General features: G+C 37.1%; 1 protein-coding gene across 20 annotated transcripts in view; it reads left to right on the top strand.

The window, feature by feature from the left end:
- Positions 1 to 12,421, top strand: part of SEC31A (SEC31 homolog A, COPII coat complex component) — an 83,196-nt gene extending 70,775 nt beyond the window's left edge. For 10 of the 20 annotated variants that reach the window (XM_010594099.3, XM_023553312.2, XM_023553314.2 and 7 more), the window contains 6 exons: positions 1,515 to 1,553; positions 2,745 to 2,800; positions 4,346 to 4,609; positions 6,974 to 7,093; positions 10,371 to 10,442; positions 11,825 to 12,421. In XM_010594099.3, coding sequence (XP_010592401.1) covers positions 1,515 to 1,553; positions 2,745 to 2,800; positions 4,346 to 4,609; positions 6,974 to 7,093; positions 10,371 to 10,442; positions 11,825 to 12,004 — 731 coding nt within the window. In that variant the 3' untranslated portion in view covers positions 12,005 to 12,421. The remainder of the gene's footprint in view (positions 1 to 1,514; positions 1,554 to 2,744; positions 2,801 to 4,345; positions 4,610 to 6,973; positions 7,094 to 10,370; positions 10,443 to 11,824) is intronic. The other 10 variants (XM_010594101.3, XM_010594104.3, XM_010594108.3 and 7 more) reach the window with 1 other exon arrangement.
- Positions 12,422 to 14,116: the final 1,695 nt, after the last annotated feature.

The raw sequence follows: 14,116 nt of genomic DNA on the forward strand, positions 1-14,116 counted from the left end.
AGAAATTTATTTTCTCACAGTTTAGAAGTCTGTTATTGCTGTTGTTAGGTACCACTGAGTTGGTTCTGACTCAGAGACCCTTTGTGCAACAGAACAAAAACACTGCCCAGTCCTGCCCCATCCTCACAATTGTTACATTTGAGCCCATTTTTGCAGCCACTGTGTCAGACCATCTCATTGAGGGGCTTCCTCTTTTTTACCAAGCAAGATGTCCTTCTACAGGAACTGGGCCCTCCTGATAACATGTCCAAAGTATGTGAGATGAAGTCTCGCCATCCTTGCTTCTAAGGAGCATTCTGTCTCTCTCCCAAGACAGATTTGTCTGGATTCAGGGTGCTAGCTCTAGTGGAAGGCTCTCTGTGTCTGCTCTGGGGGAAGGTCCTTATCTCTTCAGCTTCCATTCTTAGGTTCCTTGACGAGCATCTTTTCCTCCGATTGTGCTTCCTTGCATAATCTGCTCTTTTATATCTCAGAAGAGATTAACTTAAAATACATCCTATACTAATACTGTCTCATTAACATAACGAAGAAAACCCATTCCTAAATGGGATTATAACCACAGATATAAGAGTTAGGATTTACAACACATATTTTTGGGGGACACAATTCAATCCATAACAGTTTAAGCTTTCAGCCTCCTTTCCCCTCCTCCACCGCCAGAAGCTTCAGTTCTATGAAGAGAAGTAGGACTTTCTAGGGGGACTTGTGCTTACTCCCTCTCCAAATCCATGTATTCTTACAGAAACAACCATATAATATGGTTACATATTTACTGGGCCCGTTCTCATTTATACTCATTCACGATGTGACTCTAGAAATTGTAGTTTCTACTGAGTGCAGGCCATTGGGGCCTTCCAAATGTCACAGCGAAAAGTGGCACCACGGTGTTAAGATTGTCTAACATTCTTATCTTTAACAAATGCAGTGCAGAAGTCTACAGGGCAGTGTAGAATAATTCCTCCATTTCTCCTTAAATTCCACTACTTAGTGAGATTTTTGGACCAGCAGCATTAGCATCACCTGGGAGCTAACTTGGACATACAGAATCTCAGGTCTTGTCCCAATACCTACTGAATTAGAATCTGCATTTTAACAAGATCCCCAGGTGACTTGGATTCACAGCTGTAAATAATAACAAAATGAATCTAACATGATAGGAAGTGCAGTTCCCTCAGCGATATTCCTGGGCTTCATTGGTCAGTAAAAAAAAAATAATAATCTATGCAGACAATTAGGGAGATACTGATATTCTAAATAAGACAGTATAATAAAATGTTTAAGAGTTAATTGGATCTAACACAACTTTTATGAGTTCACTATTGCCCAAAACTGATTATAAATTAGAAAGAAGGCATTTCACGTGACTTGGTTAAAAAGTAAGTTTTATTCACGTATGAAATTAGTTTGCTCTTTCTGTGGGTTGAGGAAGGGAAAAGAAATGATTATAAAATAAGTAGAGTTTAGAATTCTTTGGGGGTAATATTATTTAAGTGATGTTTACCTTTTGTCTACAGAAAATCAACCTATCCAAGACCAGGCACCTATGTTGGAAGGTGAATTGGTTATAAAATACACGTTTAGAAATCTTTGAATCATTGAATATGATTAATGAATGGACATTCACAATAATGCATGCGAACTTCAAAGCTAATGATATCCTATATCTGATCAGTATCATTTTCCCTTGAGCTTCTTAATCGAATCAAATTTTAGAACTGATTGAATTTACACGATAATACAAATAGCTTTAAATTTCTTACTTTAAGGTGATGGTTTTGTTTTGTTTTAAAGAGAGGAAACTTACTGAAGTTGACAAAAGTTTAATTTTGTATTTGTTGCAAGCCTGGGACTTTTTTTTTTCCATGTGGCATTAAAAAAAATTTAGCACAGATATTTGAATGCTTGTCTACTTTGTAAGTAATTCCCAAAGCAAAAATGATAATTATTGATGTTATACAGTTAAGCTCTGTTCGGTTTTGTCTTTTGTTTTTTTTTAAGTGTTCCTACCATGTTTAGGTCCTTGGGTGGCACAAATGGTTAGCTCTTGGCTGCTAACCAAAAGGTTAGCAGTTAGAATCCACCCAGCACCACCAGGAAGAAAGGTCTGGCAGTCTACTTCCATATGATTGCAACCAGTGAAAACCCTATGAAGTTCAGTTCTACTCTGAAAACACGTGGGGTTACCAGGAGTCAGAATCAACTCAGCAGTGGGTTTGAGGGTTCTTTTGTTTTTGTTTTTTAACCATGTTTAGCATTTGTGGTACCATGTTTACCACGTTCAGCATTAGATTATACTGAACTGCTTATGTGGAATTGCTTTCTTGAGAAATAGGAGATTGCTGCTTTGGATTCTTTTATGTGTTGAATATATCAGAATTCTTTTTTTTTTTTGTTAGCAAACTCAGTTGATTTCATTATTCTTTATTAGGTGAGAATATAAACTGATCTTTGAAGGTTATACACCAGTATAAAGACTTCAGTATGTGTACATTTAGCACAGCTCTTTCACTTTAAGTGGAAGTAATGGCAAGGTATTTTGCCTCCTAAGCCAAGGCCTATGACTATTAGAGGTCATGAGTTTGAGAATCCAGGACTACAGAGAGATTCCCCATGCTCAGCTGGTAAAACCTTTGTAACAGTTATTTCAGGTTCAAGGCAGAATCTCAAGGTGTTACATGATGGATACAATTTCATTTTCTTCATTTCAGAATTCTAAAGGAAATGCTTTCTCTTATCTGTTACAGGTCCGCAGAATGGTTGGAATGATCCTCCAGCTTTGAACAGAGTACCCAAGAAGAAGGTACTAGAAAAAGATTTATGCCTGTCCATCTAGATTCTGTTAATCATGTAGCCCGTTGAAGCACACCACACTTCACTGGTCCTGTTAAAGGCAAAGCTACTGACTGGTGTATTTCAAGTGTATTTAAACATACAGCTAACCTAGTAGGGAAAGAAAGAAAGTAGAAAAGCCTTAGTCTGATGATGGCAATATGAAGTAAAGCCCTTTTAGGAGGCAAGGTGTGAATTCCCAGTAGACCTTCAAAAAAGTATGAAACACAGTTTCAGCCTTCTCAAATGATGTGGGCTTTTTTTAAGGAATTATTTTAGCTCTTTGGGTTTTAACATTATTCATTAATTTGGTAATTATATTTTGGACTATTTATCACATACAGTAAAATCTTGTTATTCGTGGTAGTTGTGTTCGATAAAATTGCTGCAGACACTGAATTAGTTAATACTGAACCATTGCTCCTGATCACATTTTCATCAATTGATCAATATATAACCTTGTTTTATGTATGTTTCTATTTAAGGACACCTTTTTTTTTATTTGATATATACCATTGAATCATTAACATTGAACTCCAGACCAACAGCACTAAATTTTACCTGAATGAAGCTTATCTGACCCACACATTTTCTCCATGAAGCACATAACAGCCTTCTTGTGCTTAGGAACACTAGACAGCATTTCAGCACTACTCTTAGGGAGCCATTTTAAACAGCAAAATCACCAGCGAAAAGCACAAAAATGCACAAAATGTGACGCTAAGTAGAGAGTGAAAAGTTCACTCATTTACATCATGAGAGCTGAAACAAAACGTGTCACCTTGTTTGACCTCAGCTGGGAGCATGCGCGTTAGGCACCTTACATTTTTTGCCACTTTGCATGTCCATGAAGGATTGCAAAAGTGCCATGGGTATTGATGTTGGGATTACAAATCTATCTTAGTGAATAGGCAACTTTGCAAATACAGACTCCACGAATAATGAGGATTGGTTGTATAATGTGAATGAAGAAATGGCCCATAGCTGATCATTATTTAGATGTCAGTAACCGTTGAGAGCTGTAAGAGCATAAAGTAAGATTCTTTGTTTTTCCTGAGCCTTTTTCTAAGTTTGTTTGTTTTGTTTTTAACTCCTAGTTGCCCCCAATTTAGGTTAGTAACACAGAAATCTGATCTACTTTTCGTGTGATTGAATTGACAAGATTGACACTTCAGGTTCTAGTATTGCTGGATAGAATTCTCCAGATTTTGACACTCATTTTCAAAAACACCACAGTTTTGGCTCCCTGTTATAAGGGCAAGTATGGGAGGGCCAGGCGAGACAGAAGTCTGGGTTTGAACTTCCTACCCACCCCCTGCCTTAGCCAGATTAGCTCTACTTTTATATGTTTTTTTGTAGAATTCTTTATAAGATTTCATTTGAAAAATGGGTTTTTACTACTATTAAATAATAATTTTACCATGAATATAGTTTAACTCCCTTATGTAAAGCTGAGGAAATGTTGCTGTCCTTGTCATTCTTACTCTTGGTGTTTTTTATTTCCGTCTTTTAAAAGATGCCTGAAAACTTTATGCCTCCTGTTCCTATCACGTCACCAATCATGAACCCTTTGGGTGACCCGCAGTCGCAGATGCTGCAGCAACAACCTTCAGCTCCAGTACCACTGTCAAACCAAGCTTCATTCCCACAGCCACATCTTTCAGGTGGCCAGCCCTTCCATGGCATACAGCAACCCCTTGCTCAACCAGGCATGCCACCATCTTTTTCAAAGCCCAATATTGAAGGTGCCCCGGGGGCTCCTATTGGAAATACCATCCAGGTAACAGTAAATCTGTGGAAGTGGAATGGGGAGATGGCTCTATTGCTTTAATGTGTTAACTTTAAAAGATAATGTATTTATCTTTTTTGATTATATATATCTTAATTTAGTTTCAACTTAGACAACCTAAATAAAAAATGGCAACCCTTTTTAAAAGATAGACCATTTATATATTGTCTTTCACATATAAGGCCACATACAAACTCTGCAGAAGAGGGTTATATGTTTGCATCATGTATGTTTACTATAACTTGGCAATTGGAATATTTCACTTGACTTCATCACTAGCCACAGTTTAAGGTCAGTTATATCACCTCTGCATCCTAAGTTGCTAAGCAGAAGCTGTTTCCAAAGTGTAAAATAAAAATGTGATGAGTTATATCTTATCGTGTATATGAGTAAGAGCAAAGAATACAGCCTTATCTTTGGATGGAAATAAAATTTTCTACTGCTTTTGACGTACAGATGGCTCTTTCAGAAGGTCCTAGAAGATGAAAAATCTAACACTTTTTCATATAACTGACTTAGACAAAGATAAATATATTCATCTTTTCATGATAATTAAACTTGGGTCAAAGGTTACCCTAAGAAGATGAAGCAAACTCCTACCCAAGTAGAAACTAGCTCTACTCTCTGTCTTTGACTCCTTAAAGTCAAATTTGTAAACACTGTATCTCTGTCACTAGAGAATACTTTGCTATAAAGAGATAGTTAACGAACTTCTCAGTATTAAAAGTTGCCTTACAAAAAAGGTGTTTTGATGGAGGTGGGAAGACTTGCTTTTTATGCATGAATATAAATAATAAAGAATGTGTTGTTTGTCTGTTTTTATGATTACAAATCTTAAGTTATTTTGGGAAGGTACCCAGCCTCTCATGTTCGTTGAGACCTGGTGCTTATGTTCTACTCATAGAACCAGAGCCGCAGCTGCCTGCCTACTTGAGTGTGTTTGAGGAACCTCCGACTCAACATGTCCAAAACCTAAATCATATTCTTGTACCAAGCCTGGTCTTCTTGCAGTGTTTCCTGTTTCAGAGAATGACACCATAATCCTTTCTATTTGATCCAGCCAAAAACTGGGGAGTCATCTTTATATACTCTTTGATTTCTCTTTCAAATCTGTCACCAAATATTGTTGATACTCCTTTAAAATAACTCCTCAATCTTCCTTCTCTACAATTTCTACACTGTGCATCAGACCCCTAATGGGTCTGCCAGTATCTGATCCATCTTTAATGTGCTCTTGTCTCCTCTTTGCTTAAAACATTACAGTTTCCCATTGTTCTCAGGATAAAGACCAAAATACTTAACATTGTCTGGAAGGCCTCAGACTGTACTCTTCCTTGCTCTCTCTCTGCTCCCGACATATTGGTATCCTTTTATTCCCTTGTATCGTGATTCTTGTTTTGTATATGTTTTCCCTTCTGTCAGGAATGCTTTTCATTCTCCACTTAACTGGTTAAAAAAAAAAAAAACTTCTACTTATCCTTCAGGTATCATTTCCTCAAGAGACCTTCCCCTGCCTTCAGTCAAATCCAGTTAAATTATCTTTTGGTTCCACTGAGGGTTAACTTACCACACTTGCTATTTCATATACATTTATGACATCATTTACTTTCTGTATCTTCCATTAGCCTGTAGACTTCCTCAGGGCTGAGATCCTTTTTGTATTGGCTCATCATTACCTACCCAGTGCCTGGCACATAATTAATGCCTAGTATTTTTTGAACAAATGAGCAAACTAACAAATGAATAAGAACAAGCTAATAAATCAGAGCTTAAATGTTGCTTCTTTGTTTTTCTTCTATCTGTACACTCAACAACATCATGATCTCTTCTATCTTAACCTATGGCTTAATCTTGCAGTTTTGATAATAGCCCAGTTACCAACCTCTAAGAGTAATCCAAAGAATAGAAGAATGCCAGGAGAAACAAAAATGAGCCAGCATGCATAGCAAGCAACCACTCTAACCAGCCAGCTGTGTGTTCCAATTCCTTGTAATTTTTATTTCATGCTGGCACAGGTTTATTTCTTATCGGTTATATACAATAATTGTCACATGTTCCCTAATTAATCAGTTACTTACATTCAATCTTGTTTATGAAAATTCAAGCTGTAGGAGGAGTGCTTGTACCTTCTACTAGATCCCTGGTTCTCATTTTTACTTAACCCAAGTGATTTCACATATTACAATTTCATTTGGTTTTGAATATGGTCGCTATGAGTCAGAATTGAGACTCAACGGCAATGGTTTTTGTTTTTGTTTTTTTTTTTAATCTACAAGGTTGTTGGTTTCTGTTTATCACATAGAGCTTTATGTATAGGTAGCTTCTGGTCATTTCTGGCACTATTATTTCTTCCAGCATGTACAGTCTTTGCCAACAGAGAAAATTACCAAGAAACCCATTCCAGATGAGCACCTCATTCTAAAGACCACATTTGAGGATCTTATTCAGCGCTGCCTCTCTTCAGCCACAGATCCCGTATGTATTTTTTCCTCTCATTTTCCTTACTTAAAATATGGAGCATTTCTATAATTAATTGCTTGAAGTCCTACAAGATAAACGTTTCTGAAAAATGTCTACAAAGGTAATAAAGCTAGCACTTATAGTTTGCTTTACATATATAAATGTACATATATATGCATATATATAAATATAAAAAAAAATCAGTTTTTATATATAAATTTATTTAATCTTCACAACAACCCTATAGGAGATGGATTTGCCATCTTTATTTTATAAGTGAGAAAATTAAGGCAAAGAACAGGTAAGTAATACTCAAGGTCAGAGCTAGAATTGGAACACAGACAATCTACTCTAGGATCCGTGCTCTTAACCACTCTGCTGTATTGCCTCTCATCAGTATCCAATATGTTAGACACATAAATAGAGCATAATAATTGCATACAGGAAATTCAGATTTTTTTTTCCTGAGCTAACATAACTTTGCAAATATCTTAAAAAATAGTTAAGTGTTTTAGATATTGGACTTATAATTAAAGCAATTGATTTTACTAGGTAAGGATGCCTATGTGTCAGCAACAGCAGAATTTCCACAAAGCCAGTCTTGTTTTGAATGAAATTTCAGTTTCTGCCAACAAACATTGAATATGTTTATTTAGATACTGGCCACTTGTGTGCTTAAAAAACAGCTTCTGGAATTTGTTGTTTCATCCACTATTGAGTATTAGTATGTGCAGCCTTCTGCTGGCCTTGTGGAAAGCAATTCCCTGCACTGACAGTGTTAAGAAAACAGCAGCAGAGAAGGGTTAACACAAACCTTAGCATCTGGCATTCTGGGAATAATGGAAACCCAGGCTGGGAACCAAAGGAGCATATGAAACTGATAACCAGATTTACATTATTCCCTATGCATACCCTAAATAGACGGGCCATTAAAAAAAAAACAAACCATTGCAGTGGAGTCGATTCCAACTCATAGCAACCCTATAGGACAGAGTAGAACTGCCCACATAGGGTTTCCAGGGAGCAGCTGGTGGATTTGAACTGCCGACCTTTTGGTTAGCAGTTAAGCTCTTAACGACTATGCCACCAGGGCTGCAAACGGGCCATAGTCATTCAAAAATAGAGGAGTTCTGTTAAGAATGTGGCAAAACTTCATTCCTTTTCAGGTATGAGCCAGGTATAGAGAAGTTGGAAGGACACACAGTGCATGGCCCAGCTCATAACTTTTTGTTGAGGTTTAACCTCCTCTGGGAGCCCTGGTGGCACAAATGGTTATGTGCTTAGCTGCTAACCAAAAGTTTGGCGGTTCTAGCCCACCTATAGGCTCTGCAGGTGAAAGACCTGGCAGTTTGCTTCTGTAAAGATTACAGCCTAGGAAACCCTGTGGGACACTTCTGCTCTGTTACATGGGGTCACTATGAGTCGAAATTGACTCGAGGGCAGCTAATACCAGCAACAACAGGTCACTGTACCATCCTCTCCAAGAAATTCTGGGTACCCAGGAGCCCTGGGAAAGAACGAAACCAAGTAAACCAAACTGTTTATGTAATCCCTGTAACTAGTTGAGGGAGAAGTTCTGATATCCTGTCCACTTGCCCCAGCCCCTTGAGGTAGGGTCCTGCTGGTGGCTAGATGGGATTAACAGTGAGCATGGACTGTAAGAGTTCTACACAAAAGTCCATTTAATCAATAGTTGGAATAATTTTTACAGCAGGGCTTTATTTTCATTTTTACTTTAGTTATGTCCAAACAGCACAAAATAATTTTATAGCACAATCTTACTCCTTGATGGCCTCATCTCTTTCTTTTCAGACACACTGACCTTCCTTTCTCAAACACCAAGAGATTTTCGGCGTCAGGGACTTTTATTTTCTTTTCCTTCTGCCTACAACTTTTCCCCCACATACCTGCATTCCTTATTCATTCCAGGTCTCTGCTCAAATGTCACTTTAGTTGTCAGGCCTTTTTCACCTCTATGAAGTAACATCCACCCCCAGTACTTCCAGCCCCTTTACCTTTACTCTGTCAATGTTTCTTCACAGCATTTATCACCATGTGACATATGATACATTACTTGTTTATTTAGAATCTTTTCCCCACCCACTAGAATGTGACCTCCTTGAGACACAAAATGTGTACCCAGCACCTGGCATATAGTTGGCACTCAAGAAATATTGAAAAAATGGTGTCACTCATATGTTTATTGTGTAATAGACATTAACATTAAGTTAATTATATAGTAATTTTAAAACTACATTCTAGTTTTGGAATAGTTTCATCTCACTATAGTTATAGACTTGACAGCAACAGGTTTGGTTTGGTTTTCTCATTTACTAATAGGATCGGGGAAAAAATCCTTAATTTAAGAACTCACTTTACTACTTACATCTTAGTTACCATAAGTAGCCAGAATATAATTTTCTTTTTTCCTTGGTGCTTTAAAGGGTTAGAAAGGGGCAGAATTAAACATACCAAATGTGAATAAGTTTATAAATAGTATTTTTGACAGACCCATTACTACCTCTAGATGGCCCTTCCTGCTGCTTCTGGATATAGTGCAGTTGCATACACACACACTTTGACAAGTGAGTTTGCAGTCCACATGAAATCCAACCAACATCTCTTCCCCCTTTTAATAGAGCTCTGATCTCTGTTGAGTCATAAGTGGTATAAGTGGTTAAGCTCTTAACTACTAACCTAAAGGTTGGCAGTTCCTATCCACCCAGAGGCCCCATGGAAGAAAGTCCTGGAGATCTACTTCAGAAAGATCATAGCCATTGAAAACTGTATGGAGCATTATTCTACACTGACACACATGGCATCTCTGAGTTGGAATTGACTCGAGGGCAACTGGTTGGAGGGTTTTTTTTTTTTTTTTTTGATCTCTGTTCCAATACGTTGTATAAGTTTCTTGGTCATCCAAAACCTGTTGCCCTTAAGTCAGTTTCGACTCATAGCAACCCAGGACAGAGTAGAACTGCCCCATAGGGTTTCCAAGGCTAATCTTTATGGAAGCAGACCGCCACATCTTTCTCCCATGGAGTGGCTGGTGGGTTTGAACAGCTGACCTTTTGGTAAGCAGCCGGGTGCTTAACTATTGTGCCATCAGGGCTCCTTTCTTGGTCGTCGTTTTCTCGGCTATAGTTTCTTCATCATAGTTGCCTCCATTTCTTATAAAGTTAATCTGTTCGACATCTTTATTTCAAGGTTTAGTAAAATGAGATATGGCAAGTTTTTTGGATAAAAAAAGTTAATGTTTAAATGTAACATATCTGTTTTTCCTCTCCTGCAGCAAACCAAGAGGAAACTGGATGATGCCAGCAAACGTTTGGAGTTTCTATATGATAAACTTAGGGAACAGACAGTAAGTTTGGGAAAAAGAAGGATTTATGCTAATCATCTATTCCTAGTTGCTAATACGGAAGTGGCCCCTAACTTTGTAAAATAAGTGTCTCATCAGCACTGTCAATATGCTTAGAGGCAAAATTGTCATGGCAATTAGAATGCAATTTTAAATTTCATTCATTGAGGAGGAGGGTATAGAACAGTGTGTGTGTGTGTGTGTGTGTGAGTGAGAGTATAATTTTTCCCTTTCTTATAACAATGAATAAAAATACAAACTGCCCTGTATTGGCATTAAGGTAATTGACCCTCTTCTGTATGTTTTATATGTCCCTTGAATCAAGAAATTAGAGAGTGAGTAGATACTCCATTTCTCAGAGACTGAATCTATAGTCTTTCTCATAGTCAAAAACTCCTGCTCCTTTTGTCTAGAATAGCTGTTACACAAAGGCAAAGCCAAATGTAGCCACAAGACGAACAGTTTAACGTGCTGCAACTGTGAAGATAGCAGCAAGGAGTAAATGCATTGCGTCTGTTCTTTGTCCCACCTCTTTATTTCTTTCTAGAACAGTTTTATTTTATTAATGAAAGCACTGGGATAAGAGAGAAGAAAAGAACTGGGACTCTTCTTTTTATATTTGTGTGTTTCAGCACTCTTTCACCCCATTCCCCACACCCAATCCTGTCAGATGAAGACAGCCATTTCTCTCTTGAGAACCAAACCAGCGAAAGTTGACATAAACAATGAAAGTGGTGTGGCCTCATCGAAGTAAAGTCCTCTCTCAAAAGTATAGCTATGTATTCTAAGTAATGACATGGAAAAAAAAAACTACAAGTTTTGAGAGTTGACAGTGAGAATTATAAAAAGCAATGAAGAATGGATGAGTTGAATACATGAGGAGGCCTGTTGCCTTGCTGAAAGGAAGTAGACCAAAAGTTTAGAGTCTGTATTATGAACAAAATTTTAGACTAAATTGGGCCCTTACTTTAAGGTATGACTTAGAGTCTTTAACCTCCTTCATGCGCATAAGGAAAATTTTTAAAGGTATGAGGTTATATATAAAATAATTGAAGAATTTAAGCTTTTAAGTGGAGAGAGACATTAGAGTGTAAACACATGATGAGGAAATCTGGCTTCCTTTCTAAAGTAGGAAAATACCTGGCTTATATATTTAGAGTTTTATAAATAATTTCCTCACATAAATTATTTTGTCATGGCCTGTTTTATAACTTAAATAGTCCTTGGTGCTAGAAGCTATTTCTAGAAGTGCTTAACGGTTTATACAGTTTTTATAATGTTTATTCCAGGGCCCTTTTGGATATCTGGGTTTAATGTTTATACAAAGTCTTATAGGAAATTCTCCCTTAATTTAATTCTTTCTCTTGGCTTTACCTTTATTTCAGCTGTCACCAGCAATCATCAATGGTTTACACAACATTGCAAGGAGCATTGAAACGAGAAACTACCCAGAAGGATTGACCATCCATACCCACATAGTCAGCACCAGCAACTTCAGTGAGACCTCTGCTTTCATGCCAGTTCTCAAAGTTGTTCTCACCCAGGCTAATAAGCTGGGTGTCTAAAAGGACAGCTTCACTCCCTGCCAATATTGCCATTTTCCAAAGAAACATGTTTAGAAAAATGATAAGATATGGACCAAGTATCAATCCTCACTAGCATGTTTCCATAGCAACCAGTCAAGAGCATTTATACTATTTCTGCAGATATACTCACCTTAGAACTGCCCAAGACCCTGGTGCTTTTTTGTTTGTTTTAATCTTCCGTTTTAATCTCATGATGATTTTCCTATTCTGCAAATAGTATATTTCCTGGATTACACATAGTATGGTTTCCTGAAGTATGATAAAATGTAGTTTTTAAAAGCTCAGTATGCTTTCTGGAAAGAGCATCTGGTTACGCATAGAGAAGAACTAAAACTAAATTTCTTTCATGTCCTTCCACCTCCCTCCATGTCAATCAGATTAAAGCGTGTAATCCTATTTAATGTGTGTATAGTCTTCTTTTTTTTTTTTAACAGCTGCTCAAGGTTTAGTTTAATCCCTATATTTTGTGTTTTAGGTTTCACCGTGGTCCTGATCAAATAACCAAATATAGAAGCTATTCATAGATTTTAATGAATATTAATGAAAACTGGGGCCACTAGCTTTAAATATCTGTAGGAAAAGACAGCATTTTCATTCTGTAGAATACATTGAACTTTTATCTATTAATAAATGTTTTCAATATTCTATTTGAGTTTCAAGATTGAATTGTCTCCATTTTATAGTTCAATTCATTCACCCATTTTTTTTTTTTAATTACCTATAGCTCTCAGGTTTAAATTCAGAAAAAAAACTTTAATTTCAGTCAAACTCCTAAATCAAAGCCAGACATTTTTCAACTAGTTTTTCTGTCAAGAGATTTCATTATAATCTGTCTTAAGAACAGTGTGATAAACAAAAGTTAGTGGTCCCATAGAATCTTGAGAAAGGAGAATTATATACTAATCATTTTTCATTAATTTGTACAATCAACAAGAGGATTGGAAAACCTAAAAACAAACACCGTGACCACTATGTAGATAGATACACTGTTTTGAGGATTAAGACTAGTTCATCAGGTGCTTCTACAACCTGAGTGAGAGAGTTTGCAAAAACAGCCCAGTTTCCTTTGTTGGGTTCCCTATTCGTGGAATAAAAACTTCCTTTTTAAAAATTGTTGGGTGCTTCGATTCCAACACATAGTGAACCCATGTGACAGAGGAGAACTACCCCATAGGGTTTCTGAGGCTGTAATCTTTATGGGAGCAGATCACCAGGTCTTTCTCCCACAGAGTCACTGGGTGAGTTCGAACTGCCAACCTTTTGTTTAGCAGCTGAGAGCACCTAAGTATTGCGCCACCAGGGCTCCTCTTTAAAAATTAGCCAACCCAATTTGATAGCTCAGAATAGTTTTTAAAAACTGAAAAAGTTACTTGGTAGCATATAGGCATATTAGAGCCTGAAGAATGGAACATCTAGACCTATAAAATGGATATATTGGCACCTTGTTCATTAGTCTCCTGTGAGTTTGCTAATGTGAGTCAGTTCTCCTACTCACTGAAATGACAGCTGCCCTTTTGGACCTGACCTTGGGCTGTGTTGTCAGCCTAAGGCCCTGTCTGAACAGCCAACTGGCTGTTAGTAATTTTTTTCATTCACTGTCCTTATAATTAAGATTTCTGTTATGTCTGCATGTTTACCTTGACGTGGCAATGGCATCATTGGCTTCGTTTACAAAGAAACAAATTCCCAAAAGATAAGAAGCAAGACTAGGTGGCAGTGGAGCCCTGTTGCTACTGACATCTAAGCAGTTGTTAATCTCCTTTTTCAATACAACGTTGTGATTTTTTTTCCATTGTGGAGCCTGTTTCTCTGTGTTGCTTATAACCTTGGAGAAGTTTCATATCAATCAGGTAAGATGAGCTGATTCTAAAACATTGTTTTGTATCTAAAGTATGAAGATAATAGAATGTTTATGGAAAGAGTAGTTTCTCTGAAGAAAAATAAAGCTACTTGCAAAAAGTTTTCTGTTTGTAAAACAGAAAAAATTAGAACTTAATATTCTAAATGAATCTGTTTTAATGTTTTCAACTTGGAAAGCCTTACAGTACATGCCTGCAAAATTCAGGATCTTCTGTATTCTGTCTGCTACCC

This window comes from Loxodonta africana, chromosome 5 (genome assembly GCF_030014295.1).
Source record: "Loxodonta africana isolate mLoxAfr1 chromosome 5, mLoxAfr1.hap2, whole genome shotgun sequence".
Lineage (NCBI taxonomy): Eukaryota > Metazoa > Chordata > Mammalia > Proboscidea > Elephantidae > Loxodonta > Loxodonta africana.